Source organism: Trichosurus vulpecula, chromosome 6 (genome assembly GCF_011100635.1).
Source record: "Trichosurus vulpecula isolate mTriVul1 chromosome 6, mTriVul1.pri, whole genome shotgun sequence".
Classification (NCBI taxonomy): Eukaryota; Metazoa; Chordata; class Mammalia; order Diprotodontia; family Phalangeridae; genus Trichosurus; species Trichosurus vulpecula.
In genome coordinates this window covers 131,679,168-131,692,546 of record NC_050578.1, presented here as the reverse complement: position 1 = coordinate 131,692,546, position 13,379 = coordinate 131,679,168, and the positions used below count along the sequence as shown (strand labels likewise).

Here is a 13,379-nt window from a genome sequence, read left to right as displayed (position 1 = left end):
TCATGTTAAACCTATTTTCACAGGAGTCATGTTGTAAAGAAGAATTAGAACCAATGGGAGAAACCACAAGAAAGAAGAGAAAAACAAAAAAAAAGGAAAAAAGAGAGAGCAAATAATATGCTTCAATTTGCATTCAGACATCATAGTTCTTTTTCTAGTTGTGGACAGCATTTTTCATCATGAATCCTTTGGAGTTGACTTGGATCTTTGTATTGCTAAGAAGAGATAAGTCTATCAAAGTTAGTCATCACACAATGTTGCTGTTACTGTGTACATGTTTCAACAATTGGACTAGCAGCTGTTGTGGGGGTGAAAAACCAACATGAGCCCAACAACTAGAATGCTGCAAGCCCAGATTCTTTTGATCTGTTTTACTAAGGAAAGCAACATTAAGGGGTTAACAATCATACTTTAATGGAACATACAAATGTCATTCACTCAGCTCAGGGTGAAAAGCCAGCACCCTGAGCTTCAGAGCAAATACAAACAGAGCAAATGAACACAAATCAACAGATAGATTTCTGTCTGACAAAATCACAATATACAGTTACCAGAGAAGCATCAACATCTGGGTTTTCTTCAAAGCCGGGGAGCTCATAACAACGGCTTGCCTAGAGTCATGCACCACTCCTGCTGTGGCTCAGAGCTCCAAAAGAGAAAGCCAACCTCTGGGTTCAGGGTCAAAGGTGAGTCACACATGCGACTCACCCATGTGACCTAAAATTGTCACAAAAATGTGACTTAAACCCACGTGGTCTAGAAGCCTCTGATGTCACAAACATGTCACTCAAATCCATGTAAACTACGCTTTCCCTTGAGGCAAGTAGGTCATCAAGGACTCCTAATTTAATCAAGGAAACAAAGGCCAAACTCTTCAAGGGCACTTGGTTAAATAAGTGCTAAGAACCCATCTTGCTTCCCAGTACAACACCATGTTCTCCTGGTTCTCAGGAACATCAGTTCATTCACTCAGCATCAGTTCATTCAAGTCTTTCCAGCTTTTCCTGAAGTCTTCCTGCTCATCATTTCTTATAGCACAATAATATTCCATTACATTCATATATCACAACTTGCTTAGCCATTCCCCAACTGATGGGCATCCCCTCAATTTCCAATTCTTTGCCACCACAAAAAGAGCTGCTAAAAATATTTTTGTACATATGGGTCCTTTGCCCATTTGCATGATGTCTGCACTAGATTATGCACATACTCATTTGTTGCTACATCCAAAGTTCACAGAAAGATTCAGTCAAAAGGATGCATTTGAGCATCTAGAAAGCCACATGTGACTTTGAGGCTTCAGGTTTCCCACACTTGCCCTAAACAGGCCTCCTATCCTTCCTGGTCACTAATTTGTTGATAAAATGTATTGATAAAATAAATTTAAGTAAATGCATTTAAATCTAATAATTTTTATTACTCCATGATTCATAAATTAGTATTTATGTATTTCTATTTACTGTATTAGTAACTTAATTCGTATTTACTGTATTTAGAACAGACCACTTTAAAAGAAATAGGCATTTACCTTGACAAATACATATTTTTGGCTCAGTAAGAAAAAGAAAGAAAAAATGCTAATTTAGAGGAAGACCTTGTGATTTTTCCAGCTTTATTTCAGGGATAATCAACAGCCTGAATTTGTGAAGAAATGTCAATATTTGGAGGCCTCTTTGAAAGAATGGGGATGTAGTCTCCCAGACGCATCTCTTTCTTTTAATAGTCTTCAACATCACCAGCACAGATGGCAAGCAAAGCTTTCTCATAATGTCCTGAAGCAAAATTCTGAAATGCAAAGCATAATGTTTGCAGGAGAAAAATGCAGCGATATTTCAAAAACTATTCCAATATTCCATTCCTTTATTTTTAAAAGATAATGATAGGAGAGGTTTCAGTATTCTGGAGTTCTCTGGGTAAAATATCCGCAATGGAAATTGTCATAAAGATAAAGTGAAGTCACAAATGTAATGCTTTTGTAAGAACTTGGATGAAGTGATAAATCGTGATGTAAATTACAAATTGGAGCAGAAAACCATCTTCTCTCCCTCCTCAAGCTCGCAGCTCTGTGTTACAACGATTGCAATACTTGGGCCAGAAAAGTAGTTCTGAATACAACCACAATCCCTCCATCCCCCAGTATTAGTTCATAAATACAATTATGGAAACTCTATATTAAAAAAGCCATTATAAGAATATTGTCTCTCTCGAACTATTGGTGTCACAATTGACTTTCTAGATGCATGGAATTCAGCTGTATTAACTGTATGTAGGTATTAACGTACATTAATGGGTTTCTGGATTACGGTGGTTTCAGAACTGTCTTCACACAACAAGGAAATAGGCCAGGATATTTATTTACTAACAGGAAAGTCAACATAATAATTGATATTCAGCTCAATTTAATAAGCATTTATTAAGTGCCCACCAGGCTAATTTCTGGCTTACCAAGAAAGAGCAAAACTCTACTTCAAGAAGTTTGTATTCTCATGAGGGAGGGAAGAACAACACATGTATAGAGAAGTGTGTGTGTATATGCATGTGTGTATGTGTATATATGTATGTATATATGTGTATATACATACACATGTATGCATATGTTTGTGTATATGTACACAAACATATATACATCACAAATTAATTAATTACAAGAAGTTGGAGGAGGGAATAACAATTGGGGGAATTAGTAAAGGTGATAGCATTTGACCTGAGGCTTGATTCCTAAGCTTGAGGTGAGGAGAGAGAACATTCCAGGTAAGGTGGCTACAGTGTGTACAAAGACACAGAGGTTAGAGAAAGAAGGCCCTGTATTGAGAACATTAAGTAGGCCCATGTAAAAAAAAGTGCACGTGTGGGTACATGTGATGGTTTTGTTTTTTACCAGAAGATAAGATTTTTAAGAAAATACCTAGTTTTACAACAAACCAGACAAATAGAATATTTTACTTGAAAACAAACAGATACAAACATAGAACAGTCTAATAATTCAATTCAACACATATTTATTAAATGCCCATTGTGTATAAGAGACTGTGCTAGGGTTAAATATGTGAAAACAAAACAAACAAAATTCCCTGCTCTTGGGCAGCTTACAGTTTACTATGGGGTATATACAGTATCTACAAATATAAGTAAATATAAGATTACTTTAGGATCAAGGGAGCAGCAAAAACTAAGTGTTATATCATAGATTGAGAACTAGAAGGAATTTGGACTACAGCTAATCAAATTACTTCTTTTTATAGATAAAGAAAATGAGGCCTAGGAAGATTAAGTAAGAGGTAGTTAGTGCCAATGCTGAGACTTGAACTCAGGTTCTGAGATTCAAAATCTATCAGTTTTTCCCTATACTGTGCTTCTTCCTCTTTCTTAGGAAAGACTTCAAAGAGGAGGTAGTAACTGATTTGGGAAATTTGGACAAGTTTTAGATGGTAAAGATAATGAGTTCCATCTTGGACATATTCAATTTGAGATATATTATTAAAGCCTATCAGAAATTTGACTAAACCACAAAGTCTAGTAAAAAGCCAAGAGACTCACTTTGATATCATGAAACAGAGATTTTCCATATCTTTCTTTGTATCTTCTTCGTATATTCATCAGGTCTATTTCACTTCTGGCAATTAAAATCCTGATAATGGTTCTGTTATGGAAACCAAATTCCTAAAAGAAAAGAAAGGAGACCATGAGGAAGCCTGAGGTTATTTTTTTCCCCCACCATGTATTTAGACTGAAAAAAAAAATCTCATTTTAAAATCTGAGCCTTGGAAACCTCCCCTTGGAAGGATGGATGGAAGAGATAGAGGTTTGTGTTTTTTTTTTTTTGAAAGATAAATGACGTCTGAGGAAAGAAAAGAAGCAAAAAATAAAGACACTTTGAGAAAGAAGGAGAGAAATAGAGGTAGAGTTGAAGGAAAGGTTTCCTGCCAGCCTAAATTAGCAAATCTCAGTACAAAAGGGATTAACATGTAAACTCCCAGTTGATTTTGCAAAGACCAATGAAAGAATCTGATGGGAAGGGATTTTGGTCAAGGTTAACCTTGGTGAAATTAACCTCAAATGTCCAGGATAAAAGAGATAGGGTAGTGTTGTGGATATTTCAGAGCTGGCCTTGGAACCTGGAAGATAACTCCCAGGTAGGTTCATATTCCACCTTCCAAGTGCTATGTGACACTCCTCACCCCCACCCCTCAGTGTTCTAGGTAACACTTAAAAACACTGAGTGGCAGAGAAGGTACCAACCTGAAATGACATAGGAGGCTCCTCACCAGAACCCTTCAACACCCATGAAATCCCAGCTCCAGTCCTTACCCCTCTTCTTATATGGAATAAAAAGACCAGAATAGCCCAATTTACACCAATTTCCAATTTTTAACTTAGTAGGGCAATGCTGACATCTAGTGGCTAGAGAGGCTAATCTCAGCTTGGGGTGGGATGGGTCTGAAATTCTAGCGATGTTTTTATCAATTGTGAGTGTTCTAAGAAAATGAAGGAAAGCTCATTTTCTCAAGTTTTTCCATTTAGAGTCCCACATCGTCTGTTGAAATTTACTGGCAGATTTTCTTTAATCCCATGGCAATATATATCATTTCAAAAATGTTTCTGCTTTTCAGCTTAGTGTAAGGAGCATTTATTAAGCATCTATGCCAGGCCCTGTGCTAGATGCAGGAGATACCAAGGTAAAAATGAAATAAATGAAATGACCCCTGACTTTAAAGAACTTTAATTCAGCTGAGTGTAGCTATTCAAACTAGCATTTATTCTTTCTTTTATGCCAAAATACCTTCCTCATCCTGACTTAACTGAAAATTCTCTTCTTTCCCTTTCTAGACTCTCTGAAACTCTTTTCCTCTACACTTTTTTCTTCCCTCTCTCTTTCTCTCTCCTCTCTGTTCTGTTTTTCTCTTTTACTCTCTTTTCTTTGTCCTCTGCTTTTCACTTTTTCCTCTTTTTGCCTCTCTCCTGTCTCTGTTTCTGTTGGTTTCTCACTGTCTTTCTTTTCTCTCCCTCTTTAGTACCTTGATGTCTCTTTCTGTCTCTTTTTCCTCTTTGTCTCTGTCTCTTTCTTTCTCCTTTCTCTTACTCTCACTCTGTTTCTCTAACTTTCTATTTCTCTGTCTTTCTCTGTATTCTTTGCCTCTCTCATTCTCTGTCTCTGTCTTTCTCTGTTTTTCTTTGTCTCTCTGTCTCTTCTCTCTCATTCCCTATCCCTCATTCTGTCTTTCTATGCCTCTATTTCTGTCTCTCTCTGTCTCTCTTCTCTCATTCTCTGTCCCTCACTCTGCCTGTCTCTCTTTGTGTGTCTCTATTACTCTGTCTCTCTCATCAGGTCTTGAGATTTCAATAGTGAGGACACTCCTTCTACCAGTGCAGATCAGTGTCTTGCTTGTAGATTATAGTGTGGAACTGGGGGGCTAGGTGATTAGTCCCACAGTCAGTGTAACACATAACTTGAACCTATATCTACCTGACTCCAAGGTCCTCTGTCTATATCATTCAGTCTCAGCACACATTCATCCAGATTCACAAGCACTCACATATTTAGAAGCACACACTACTTCCTAGGGTGACCCTCCCTGCAGGACTGCAGCCAATTTAACTCCCAAAACAGGCATGGCTGGGTTTGGGGAACACCAACAAATGGTGTTTTCTCCAGCTTAAGTGGCTAGTTCTGTGACAGGACCATGAGAATGGCTATATTATTCCCTACCCAATTATCATCTTCTGGATTCTAAATGCAAAGTAAACAGATTTTGCCTTGGGAAGGCACTCAGACCTTGGGTTTAAAACTTGGGGACAGAGGGAACAAACACCTAGTATTTACCAGGCACTGGGTTAAGTGCTTTACAAATATTGCCTCATTTGATCCTCACCAGAACCCTGGGAAGTAGGTGCTATTATCTTATATTATGGATGAGTAAACTGAGCCAGGCAGAAGTTAAATAACTTGCCCAGAGTCACACAGCTGGCAAGTGTCTGAGGCTGGATTTGAACTCTGATTTTCTTGTCCCCAAGACTAAAACTTTATCCACTGTCTAAAGTCCACTATAGCAAAAGGAGCACCAGATTTAGAGTGAGGAGTCTGCTTCAAATCCTGAACTTACAATTATTAGTTGTGTTACCTTGAGTAAGTTCCCTAATGGTAAACTTTCTCACATTTTAGACTTAAGGTTTGGAATACTTATATTAGCTCTGTGCCTGACAGAGCTATTGTGGGAAAAGCATATTTCACACATTCAAATCACTTTGCAAACCTTAAGGAACATCATAAATTTGAGTTATTATTATTGTTTTGACTTATTCAAGGTCACACAGATAATATCTGTCAAAGACAGAATTTGAATATATGTCTTTGAGGCCAGCTGTCTATCTATACATACCTGGATAGCTTAGTACATAAAGCAATGGACCTGGAATGAAGAGGATCTAAGTTCAAATATTGCCTCAGATACTCTGTGTGACCCTGGGCAAGTTACTTAAACTCTTTCTGCCTCAGCTTTCTTATCTGTAAAAAAGGAGATAATCATAGCACTTACTCCACTGGGTTGTTGTGAGGATAGAATGAGATAACCTTTGTAAGGTGGTTTGTAGATATTAAAAATGCTGTATAAATGCCAGCTATTATTATTTTGAAATGCTGCCTTTTACCCTCATTACTTCAATTATAGCACAAATATAAGCCTATTTCAGTTCTTTGGGTGAAGGCAAGCATCTGTTCTAGTAGGTGAATAATAATTTTGACAGCCCTTTAAGATTTGTAAAATGCTTTTCCTCTATCATCATGCTAGCATTTATATAGAACCTCAAGGTTTTCAAAGCACCTTATAAATATTTTCTCATTTTAACCTCCTATCAACCTGGGAGGGAGGTATTATCATTCTCTCAGATGAAGAAACTGAGGTAGACAGAGGTTAAGTGACTTGCCTGGGGCTATGCAGCTAGTAAGTGTCTGACACTGGATTTGACCCTAGGTCTTCCTGAATCCTCTATCCACTCAACACACCCCCTTTATCATCAGGTAGAAGTATGATTCTTCCCATTTGGTAGATGAGGAGCCTGAAGTTCAGACATGTTAAGTAATTCACTTAATGTTATAGGCAATTTGAATTCAGGACTTCTAACTCCAAATCCAGGTGCTATTGATCACACTACAATACTCAGTATGTTAGCATAAAAATGATTCTCAAGATAGATGGGCATGCTGGAAGCTTGATAATTACTTAGGAGGTGTTGATGACTTGTGAAAAATGACTTCTATTTCAATGCTAGCTTTCATCTTTTGAGAACACTAATAGATTTACTCTCCATATTTTTCTTGTTCTTGAGCCTGTGACACTGGTACAATAGAAAATAAGATGATATGCAGCATTTCCACTTGCATTTAAAAGCCTTGGTACCATTAAAAGCCTTGTTTCACTGACCAGATGCTGTTTAAGTCACGAGTAACACAACCCCATTTAAATCAACAATGTTTTTTGAGGCTTTGCTTTAGAAGATAGAAAGCTGGCTCAGCTGATAGTGTGTTAGACCTGAGGCCAGAAAGACTTTAAATCCACGCTCACTTATGTGACCCTAGAAGAGCTGCTGAAATTGTGCTTGCCTCAGTTTCCTCATCTGTAAAATGGAGGTAATAATAACACCTACTTCCTAGGTTTTTTATAAGGATAAAATGAGATAATATTTGCAAAGCACTTTGTGAACTTTAAAGTGCTATAGAAATGCTAGCTATTAATTTTATTAAGACAAGTTTAAACAAGCATGCAGTTTCATAGAAAGGAGGGGGAAACTTATTTCAGAAATTGGTTAAGCTTCACACTTACCAAGAGAATTTTCATTGTGTCCAGTATTTGGAGGATATCCAGAAGGGTATTATTGCTTTGAAATAAGTATGTTAGGGAGCACCCAAGACTGTAATGGCTGATGTCTATGCTTTCCTTATCAGTTTACAATGTGTTACATTCTTATGGGACAGCTAGGTGGTACAGTAGATAGAGGACTGGGCTGGGAATCAGGAAGATCTGAGTTCAAATTAGGCCTCAGACACTTAATAGCTATGTGATCCCGGGCAAGTAACTTAACTCCTATTTGCCTGTTCCTCATCTATAAGGTGGGGACATGCTGGAGAAAGAAATGGCAAATCACTCCTGTATCTTTGCCAAGAAAATCCCACAGACAAGTCCATAGGGTCACATAGAATTAACATTCTTTATATCATGTCTTGTGTTAGGTCAATTTATCTCCAATATGAAGGTGTGGACCACCAAAATCAAGAAGGCAACTAGAGGCCTACTAAACACTACAGCTGTAGATTAGCTTTAAACCATCTGTAGGCAATCCAATCCTCAGAAAATACCACTTCTGCAATCTGATATTGTCAACAGATGGGAAACATGAGAAAGATTTTTGCATTAAATCTGGGATTTTTTGGGGTCAAGAAGTCCTTCAGGTATAGGGTGTTATGATCTTTGAAACTGATACGATTCCATAGGTGATCTGTAACAGATAAGTATCATTTTAATTAAGGAAAATTGCTAACTAGTCCTTTGGAGATGGGGGCTTGGGTTCATGTAGAAAACTACTTAAATACATAGAGAATAGTACTTACATGGATTGCACTGTACAGCCTATAAGCAAAATAGGCAGGTTTGTCCCGGACACAGAGAACTATAGGATACAAAAGAGAAAATGCTTTGAGATTTGTGAAAGATACTTGTATCCATTTTCTTTCACATTTCTGATAAGTGGAAGATCAATATATGGATAAAGGACCAGGATAGTTGAGCCTGGTTATCATTAGAGAGTACTGATGAGTGATGTTCTTTAAAGACATATTTATATTGCAAATTTTAAGCAAGCCTAGAGAGGTGGTCAAACTAAGACCCACTGAGAACACACACAAGGGTGGGAGAGTCAGCGCCCCTTGGCAATGTCCTGATTGAGTTTCTCTTCCAAAATTGCACTCAGAGTTCCATGTATAGAATGGTTAAAGTTAGAGGGGAGCTAAGATCCCCCCCTTCTCTTCTCATCCCTAAAATAACCTTCATTTTAACTCTGAAGACTTTCGGCTCTATAAAGACAAGACTTGTGGAAATCAAAATGAAACTGAGCAAACACAAGGGGTCGCTGCTGTCACAGAAATGAACTTAGAAATACACATGGCAGTGCTCTCTGTGTGTACTGAGCCTGCTGTCTCACGTTCCAGCCAGTTCTAGGCTTGTCTCACCTCAATTATTCTCCCCTGCAAAGTGAATAGAAAGTTAGCTCTGGCATCAGGAAGACTTCATTTAAAGTCTGCTTATGACATTCACTTGTGGGTTATCCTTAACAAGTTATTTAAGCTCTTTGTGCCCCAGGCAACTCTCTAAGACTGTGAGTGGCAGAGAGTATAAATTCACATTGTTAGAGGGAATTATCTCGTCGTGGAGATCTCTAAATCAATAAAATCACAAACCTATCCCAAAACAGATTATACTTATAGTGAACATCTCACAAGTTTTGTGTAAGGCCAAAATGAGATGATATATATAAAATGCTATGAAAATGTCTGCAGTTATTATTCTCAGGATATTTTAATTTGGGGGGCTATCGGTGAACTGGCCATTCATAGAATTTCTCTAAACACATGGCCTCAACACAGTGCTAGAAGTCCCAGAACCAAAACTGTATTGAGACTTGATAGTGTGCAAGTGTAGAACACAAGTACCAGAAAATGGTTCATTGGATTTACTTTCAGAAGACCTGGGGTTGAATCCTGGTTCTGCCATGTTAATAGCCAAGTCAGTCCATCAGTTGACACACATTTCTTAAGTACTTACTCTGTGCTAGGCATGGGCTAAACACTGGGGGTACAAAGAAAGACAAAAGCAAGACTTGTCCTCAAGGTCCTTACATTATAATGAGGGGAAAGAAAGGAGAAAGGAAGAACTCATTAAACAATCAACCAGGTGTTGTATTAAGTACTTTATAAACTTGTAGGGGCAGCTAGGTGGTGTAGTGGATAGAGCCCTGGCCCTGGAGTCAGGAAGATCTGAGCTCAAATCCGGTCTCAGAAACTTGAGACTTACTAGCTGTGTGACCATGGGCAAATCATTTAATTACAATGCCTTGCCAAAAAAAAAAAAAAGAAAAAAAGAAAAAAAAAGGAAAGAAAGAAAGGGAAAAAAAAATTGAAAGGGGAAGATATTAGGAGCTGGGAGATATGAGAAAGGCTTCTGCAGAAGGTAGCATTTGAGCTGAGTCCTGAATGAATCCAGGAATTCTAAGAGGGGACAGTGAGGAGGGATAGCATTCTGCACATGGGGGACAGCCAGTGCAGAAGCAGAGATGGGAGATGGAGGGTCATGTAGGAGGAAGAGCAAGCAGACCAATGACCTTGAAACTGACCGGTTACTGAACCTCTCTTGAGACCTCTGTTTCTTCATCAATACAATGAGGGCCCTGGATTCGATTATCTCTAAATTGTCTTCAATCTCTAGAGCTCTGATTCTATGAAGAGTCACAACCCAGTTGTATAGCAGATAGTATGGCCTACACCTCAAGTTACAGGATAAACTGCTCATATAGTTAAACCTCTCAGGTTATTGAAACTACATTAAGCACAATCTGTACCACCAAAGTGCCGTGTCTTGTCACTGCTATGGAATACTTGTGTATTGGGAAAAGGAAATAAAAAAGCATTGTGTTTCCACTATTTTTCCCCATAAGGATCAAATTCAACAATGCTGTGGGACAATAAAATCTTTCCATTTCACCTTAATTACCTTTGGGATTACGATTTGGGGTTGGGGTAGAGGGTAGGGAGAAAAAAAATTAAACTGTCAGAGCAGGCTACATAAGATTAGAACAGTCTCAATACTCTTTAATTTACACAGGTTTCTGCATTGTTGCATGTGTGTGCGCGTGCGCACTTATACAAGTGTGCTGATATATCTAATAAGTTAGGCTGTGTGCCAATAATATTTCAAGTATGGTGGCATAATGAACATCTCCATTCTTTTTCTTTCTTCTTACAAGTGAAAATAACTTTAATATTTAAGATCATCTGTTCTGATTTTGTTTTTCCAACGGCTAGAGTAATAACTTGTATTTTGATAAAGCTTCTAATTCTTTCCCCTTCCTCACCCTGGAGTTGTCAGTTCATTAGAGTGACAAACTTCCAGTGTGGTAAATTCCCTCTAATGATGCCAATTGTCCTTTCACCTGTAACTAATAGTTTTAAAGATCTGACTGGGGCTCTGGGAGTGTAAGTGACTTGTCTTAGTAATACCACTTGTGTGTGTCAGAGATAAGACTTCAACCCAACCAAGTCTTTCTGAATGCAAGGCTTGCCCTCTCTTCATTTGGCCATGTTGTTTCTCATACAGAGCTTTATGTTTTACAGAGTGCTTTTCTCTGGACAATTGTTTAAGGTAGTCATTGAACTTTTACACTGAACTTTTGCATTGAACATTTACAGATGAAGAAATGAGGCTCAGAGACTTCTTTAAGGTCATGTAACTGGTAATTATTAGAGCTAAGGCTTGAACTCAGGTCTCTCTTGTCAGGAAATTTAGTGCTTGTTCTACTCCTACCATACTCAGAGGTATGTTGGTAAATATTTAACAACTGTCTCTTCAGAAAATAAAAGGACATAGGACACACTTTCAAGTTTAATTTGTATTATTAACTATTTTTTCTATCACTTTCTCAAGTCTAGACAATCATCAGAACAGTAATTCAAGCCTCAATTTATCCTATTTGTCAATTACTGAGATGTAAATACTCAAAATGAAAACTTGACAATCAGCTCTTGGGAGCCATTCCAAGCTGAGTTCAGCACACCTCCCTGTCATGTTGATTACATGATTACATGATAAACATAATTTTATCCTCCTGGGACCTTCTTCCATTCTAAAAATCTAGTTGGGCTCCTGGCATCCAAAAGTTCTTTGAAATTGAGGCTAGAAATATTTTCTTGTCTTCTAGAAAACATTGTATAGAAGAAAAAGGACTGCATTTGGAGTGAGTGGCCCTGGGTTCTTACTCCATTATTCATGCTATCTCTCCAGTTCTGTGATGCTGGGCAATAAACTAGTGGTTTTTGCTCATTTTGTAAAATGAGTGGCTTGGGCTCTTTGACCTACTGATAATCTACGACTACGCCATTCTGCTCATAGCAAGGTACATTTTATTAATTATGTATATTTAATTAATAGCTATTGCATATTTTGCATATATTATTTGCATATATTATTTGCATATATTATGCATATATATGCATATAGCATATTTTATTGATTCATTCATCAGATCAACATGTATTATGTCTTCGATATACTGACTAATTGCATTTTGAGAATCTTTCACAGTCATACTTCAAATTATATGTGTATCTTGACCTTCCCACTGTAAATATGAGGCAAGTCCCAAAATAATACAAGGATGAATTAGGCCATTTTGTATTTTTAAATGCACAGCAGCTGTGCCACTCCCATAGCTGCTTTATTTTTGTTCTATTTGAATGGGGCAGTTATGCCCACTGGGATATGGTAATGAATATTTCTCTTTCTCCAGGCAGGCTATTTGGCACATGGCTAGGGACTGTTTGATGATTTTTTTCTTTTAATTCCTGCAGAACTTCCCAGGATAAAGAGAAAGTTTTTAAGAGAGGAACTGAAAGAAAGAGGTCATATTAGAAGTATCTTTCTGTCCTTGAATTAATTAAATGAATATGAAAATAAGCTGAATAGGGTAGTGTGTATAATTACTCATGATAGATATTTCAGTGGTTAATATTCATCCTTGTAAAAGATAAACTAAGTGCATTAACTGTTTGAGGTCATGAAGCTAATTTTGTACATCCTTGTTACACAGAGCCACAAAATTTCAGAGTTGACTGTGACCTCAGTAGACATTTACACTAAACATGAAAAAGCTAGAGCTGGAAGGGACCCCTGAGGTCATCTATAACCTAACCCCTTCACTTTGCAAATGGAAGTTGTGGTCCATAGTGGTGAATAATTTGTCTAGTATCACCCAAGTAGTGCGCAGCAGAGTCAGAATTTGAACTCAGTTCCCATGACTCCAAGTTCAGCTCTCCATGTTCAGTCTTCTCGAACTTGTACGTGTACAACTATCCACTCTACAATGTCTTGTATGAATAGTCATATATCACTGCTTGAAGTCCTCTGCCAAAAGGGAACTTCTTGAAGGAGTTTACTCTAATCTGAAACAGCCCTAATTATTAGCAAATTTCTGTTTTTATGGAGTTGAAATCTGCCTCTTTGTATCTTTCTCTCAGTGTTCCAAGTTTTTCCCTCTGGGGCCAGGCAAAAAAAAAATAATAATGTTTCTTCCCCATTACAAATATGTAGGTACAAGCATGTAGGTTAAACAAAATGGAC

General features: G+C 37.7%; 1 protein-coding gene across 1 annotated transcript in view; it reads right to left on the bottom strand.

The window, feature by feature from the left end:
• Window positions 1-1,716: 1,716 nt before the first annotated feature.
• The window catches only part of ANXA10 (annexin A10), a 77,723-nt gene continuing 66,060 nt past the window's right edge, over window positions 1,717-13,379 (bottom strand). Inside the window, exons 10-12 of the mRNA XM_036765023.1 lie at window positions 8,603-8,661; window positions 3,538-3,660; window positions 1,717-1,785 (exon numbers count right to left, since the gene is read on the bottom strand). Coding sequence (XP_036620918.1) covers window positions 1,717-1,785; window positions 3,538-3,660; window positions 8,603-8,661 — 251 coding nt within the window. The remainder of the gene's footprint in view (window positions 1,786-3,537; window positions 3,661-8,602; window positions 8,662-13,379) is intronic.